At 37.7% G+C, this 5,000-nt stretch overlaps 2 protein-coding genes across 7 annotated transcripts in view; both read right to left on the bottom strand.

Annotated features, from left to right (window-relative positions):
• Window positions 1-2,369, bottom strand: part of LOC137635362 (uncharacterized) — a 3,717-nt gene extending 1,348 nt beyond the window's left edge. Inside the window, exons 1-2 of the mRNA XM_068367828.1 lie at window positions 2,355-2,369; window positions 1-1,320 (exon numbers count right to left, since the gene is read on the bottom strand). The exon at window positions 1-1,320 is cut by the window's left edge and continues 23 nt beyond it. Coding sequence (XP_068223929.1) covers window positions 148-1,320; window positions 2,355-2,369 — 1,188 coding nt within the window. The 3' untranslated portion in view covers window positions 1-147. The remainder of the gene's footprint in view (window positions 1,321-2,354) is intronic.
• Window positions 1,215-5,000, bottom strand: part of LOC137635359 (uncharacterized) — a 24,624-nt gene continuing 20,838 nt past the window's right edge. For 5 of the 6 annotated variants that reach the window (XM_068367822.1, XM_068367823.1, XM_068367824.1 and 2 more), the window contains one exon: window positions 4,053-4,468. In XM_068367822.1, coding sequence (XP_068223923.1) covers window positions 4,259-4,468 — 210 coding nt within the window. In that variant the 3' untranslated portion in view covers window positions 4,053-4,258. Of the gene's footprint in view, window positions 3,340-4,052; window positions 4,469-5,000 lie in introns of those variants that run through there. The other variant, XR_011042655.1, reaches the window with a different exon arrangement.

Raw genomic sequence — 5,000 nt, 5'->3', positions numbered from 1 at the left:
TTGCAAGAATGATGGCCTGTTCAGCTGCAGAGACTTTTTTCAGATGAGCAACGCAAGACGCCTTGGGTGGTAGAAGCATGGTGTGGGTGCTTCCAAACTGAGATTAATCACAGGAAGGAGCTGCTGATGTCGTAAGAACTGGTGTGGCTACTTTTGTTGTTGGAGGCTCGACTGTGGTTGTAGAAGCATGGTGTGGCTGCTTTCGAACTGAGAATAATCACAGGAAGGAGCAGCTGATGTTGTTGTTGTAGGTTCGGGTGTGGTTGTGAGATTCGCAGTTGTTGTTGTAGGTTCAGATGTGGTTGTGAGATTCGCAGTTGTTGTTGTAGGTTCCGATGTGGTTGTGAGATTCGCAGTTGTTGTTGTAGGTTCAGATGTGGTTGTGAGATTCGCAGTTGTTGTTGTAGGTTCCGATGTAGTTGTGAGATTCGCAGTTGTTGTTGTAGGTTCCGATGCGGTTGTGAGATTCGCAGTTGTTGTTGTAGGTTCCGATGTGGTTGTGAGATTCGCAGTTGTTGTTGTAGGTTCGGATGTGGTTGTAAGATTTGCAGTTGTTGTTGTAGGTTCAGATGTGGTTGTGAGATTCGCAGTTGTTGTTGTAGGTTCAGATGTGGTTGTGAGATTCGCAGTTGTTGTTGTAGGTTCCGATGTGGTTGTGAGATTCGCAGTTGTTGTTGTAGGTTCGGATGTGGTTGTAAGATTTGCAGTAGTTGTTGTAGGTTCGGATGTGGTTGTGAGATTCGCAGTTGTTGTTGTAGGTTCGGATGTGGTTGTGAGATTCGCAGTTGTTGTTGTAGGTTTTGATGTGGTTGTGAGATTCGCAGTTGTTGTTGTAGGTTCCGATGTGGTTGTGAGATTCGCAGTAGTTGTTGTAGGTTCGGATGTGGTTGTGAGATTCGCAGTTGTTGTTGTAGGTTCGGATGTGGTTGTGAGATTCGCAGTTGTTGTTGTAGGTTCCGATGTGGTTGTGAGATTCGCAGTTGTTGTTGTAGGTTCGGATGTGGTTGTGAGATTCGCAGTTGTTGTTGTAGGTTTGGGTGTGGTTGTAAGATTTGCAGTTGTTGTTGTAGGTTCGGATGTGGTTGTAAGATTTGCAGTTGTTGTTGTAGGTTCCGATGTGGTTGTGAGATTCGCAGTTGTTGTTGTAGGTTCGGGTGTGGTTGTAAGATTTGCAGTTGTTGTTGTAGGTTCGGATGTGGTTGTAAGATTTGCAGTTGTTGTTGTAGGTTCCGATGTGGTTGTGAGATTCGCAGTTGTTGTTGTAGGTTCGGGTGTGGTTGTAAGATTTGCTTGTTGTTGTAGGTTCGGGTGTGATTGTACCTAAAACGTAATAAATTTTCATGAGACATAGCCTTTATACGAAGACCAAATTTGTCAACTAATCAGTAACTTACAAAATGATTTAAATTTTAGGTTTTCCAGTAATGAAGTATAGTAGAAAGAGAAGTTTTTATATATATGTCACGAAAGTGTAGTCTTAAGTCACACCACTTAGTTCAAATCCGTAGTCGTCAAGTAAATATCTCACCTCCAAGAGGTCGTCTTTTGTCCAGTCAATGAAGCATCAGGTCTAGATGTCGTCATTGTTGTGGCTGAAAATAGTAGGTTTGTCTACTGTTTATGTCGTACAATTGTCCAAATAAACCATTAGTACAAAATCAATCTGTGTGAAAGTGTTTTGAAAAGTCTGTGTAATTTTAATTGATGGACCTCTTCTGTGTGTAGTAGGGATTAAATTCTGAGAGTTTGTTAAACACGAATCCTCAAGATTTAAAGCGATAATAATACATCAAAGAAGTTTCTATCATACGCGAGCAAGAAAACTCATGGAAGTGTAGACACTTTGCATTTGAGTAATGTAAATAGCCAGAGAAAAGAGTAAAGAATAGACAATTGATGACATATTTACTTTCATTGCTAACACATCTATCACTACTTATATAATAAATGTTAGCAGAAAGAATCATTCTCTAGCCGTGATTATGAAAGATGTCAGGCATGAATGAGGAATTAACTGTACCGTTTTGACTCGGAGTTGGTAACAAGCCACGCCCCATGCATGCTATAGTTGCCTTATGCATAAAGACGAAAGCTCAGGGATTTTATGTGATTCCGATGACTCTTTACATGTTATGGGGTTTTTTGTTTTTTAAGAACTATTGCCTATTTCTTTGGAACAATAAATCTATGTAGATTTTGAATTCTGTTGTCCAGAAAATCCTCACCTTCTATAAGTATGGAAATATAACCGGCGAGTATCTCGCACGGAAACCAGCATTTTTATGGATCGAAGATTAAATGTAATCTTTTGTTTCAAGTTCAGAAATATACGCAATGTATACGAAACTACTTACGCAGGGTGAAAGCATAGGGGAATGCAGGAATTCTGTGCCAGAAGTTTGGTTGCTATCACATCATCTTTAGCAAGATAATCAGTAAAAGAAAGCAAAAGCAATAAGAATGAAATCTTGCTTGCAGTGATACTTAGCTGTGACCTCCAAGGATGTTTTCTACCATGACGGGAGCTGATAATTGGAGTTAACTGGGTATTCAGTTCCTATATGGTTTCAAAATGGCATGATTTCCAGTATTTAGAGTAACCTTGTTGAAGTACTTTATACCAGTAACCAGTTTATAGAAAATAATGTATTGGTGCAAAATCCTAAAGATTTTACCAATTTAAGGATATCTTTTAGTTATATTCAAGGAAAATTGTAGGAAGTAGAACATCGTTTTCCTCTAAATGAATCAAGGTGAAGATGCCAGAAGTTGCCTGACGCCTATGAGGCCACCAGTTAACAGACACTAAAGATGCCACAGATTCAGATATCGAATAGGCCGGTAGTCACAAAGCGCTAAGATGCCCAAAACTGCCAGATATCAGACGCCGTTAGTCAGCAAGGGCTAAATATGCCACAATTGGCCAGATATTAAGGAGGCCATCAGTCACCAGAAGCGAAATATGCCATAAATTGCCATAAATTGAAGAGAACGTAAGTTGCCAAAAGCTAAATATGCCAAAAATTGCCAGTTATTGAAAAGGCAGTAATTCGCCTTAAGCTAAACATGCTAAAAAATGCCAGATATCAAAGAGGACGTAAGTTGCCAGAAGCTAAAGTTGCCACAAATAGCCAGATATCGAAGTTGCTCTAATACACGAGGACCTAAAGATGCCACAAAATGCAAGATGCTCCATAAGCTAATGATGCCGCAGTTTTCCATAAGGCGAAGAGGCTGGAAGCTTCTAGAAGTCAAAGATGGCACAAGGTGCCAGAGATCTAGCTCCTGCATTATTCAATGCCATGCGCCTCGCTTCCAGAGGTCCGTGTTGATGAAGCTCTGAAAGAGTTATATCATAAGGAGATCTAATTGGTTGATTAATTATGTAAAACATGTGACCAATATCAGTAAAAATAAAAACTAATGTTATTGTAAATTTATTTTTTTTCTGTGAAATTATTACTCAAATTATGAATTGAAGTAATTAGAGCTTCAATATAATAAGTAACATTTTTCAAAAGTTACATTATAGTGGTAATGAAAAATCATGCTATCTCACTTAGACATTATTGATTGAGCAGAACAACTGGCACAATGGAGATGTCAAACAATTGCAAATAATAATCCATTAACTATTATTTAAATAGTGAGTGATGATAGTCAAAGATTCTATCAAGTGAATTTATTTTTAGCATTAGTGTATTGTCAGTATGATAGTATGGAGCTCATGGTCATTGAAGGATTATTATTATTATTATTATTATTATTATTATTATTATTATTATTATTATTATTATTATTATTATTAGCAGTAGTAGTAGTAGTACTATTAAAGGTAGTAATATTAGTAGTAACTGCAGCTGTAGAAATATCACTTATAGAAAATAAATACCTAAATTTATATGGACAAAAATAAGAAATTTCTTATGAAATTAAAAGCCTTCAATCTATCAAGGTTAAGTAATAAAACCACTAATCATGCATTTGCTTTAATAACACTCAGTGTTCCAGAAGAGCTAATGATTATTCCAATACACACAAAAGTGAGATTATTTTTTCCTTTTTCTGTTTGTATGGTTGTTGTTGTTGTTGTTTTAGTTGTTTCTGCAGCTACTGTTGTTATTGTTGTAGTAGAAAGTCTAAATAATTCACCTGGATAATAAGTCAAACATCTCTCTTAAATAGAGGGTGCGTTCACTAAGTCTGAAACGCTGACGACGCCTAGTTCACCAGCAACAGAAACCCAAAACAGCTTCTCTCAAGCACACAGATCTGGATAAGTAGTCGATATCCCGTTGCTACACTGAGAAGCGGCTGTCCCCTGGGTGTAAATCTCTTGGCCAAGGAAGTTCCCTGCCGGTCCATAGTTGCAAACGTAAATCTTGCTCTCAGGATATGTTGTGCCACTCAAGTCGGTGCTGTAGTGAACACCTCCACAGCCTATCTCGTATGTATTTGCCCACAATACCTGTGAGATGAAGGTGAGAAGTGGAGTTTGAAACTATTATTATCATTTAACTGGATTTATATGAATGTATTCTAATGGGAGCCTTACTTCTTTGCCTGGTTCTTAAAGTTGAATATAGATTTTCAATCATAATTTGGGGTGGATTAAACTGACAGGTATAAATATAAATACTTCTCATATAAATTACTTATAAAATTCTCCTTAGCATCTTTTTTGCCAGAATTTATGATGAACTGAATACACAGGCTTAACTTAATCTACGCCATAAACTATTCTCCACCTCAAGGTAGGACCAAAGAAGACCAAACAATGGCTCACAAAGACGACACAGTCATGATCACTATGAAAAATCGAACAAGCCAAGAGAGCGGACCGATTTAGGAGCCTACGCATTCAGCTAAGCTACTACAACACTATTGTTTAGCTTTAGAGCTCTCTTGATGCTTTTGTTTCTTCTGAAGCTCATGGTGTTCTTTCTATTACATAGAGGATTTATCATCTGGAAAATCTTGCAGTATTGTATAGTTTTTAC

This window comes from Palaemon carinicauda, unplaced genomic scaffold (assembly GCF_036898095.1).
Source record: "Palaemon carinicauda isolate YSFRI2023 unplaced genomic scaffold, ASM3689809v2 scaffold118, whole genome shotgun sequence".
Lineage (NCBI taxonomy): Eukaryota > Metazoa > Arthropoda > Malacostraca > Decapoda > Palaemonidae > Palaemon > Palaemon carinicauda.
This window is presented reverse-complemented; position numbering and strand designations above follow the sequence as displayed.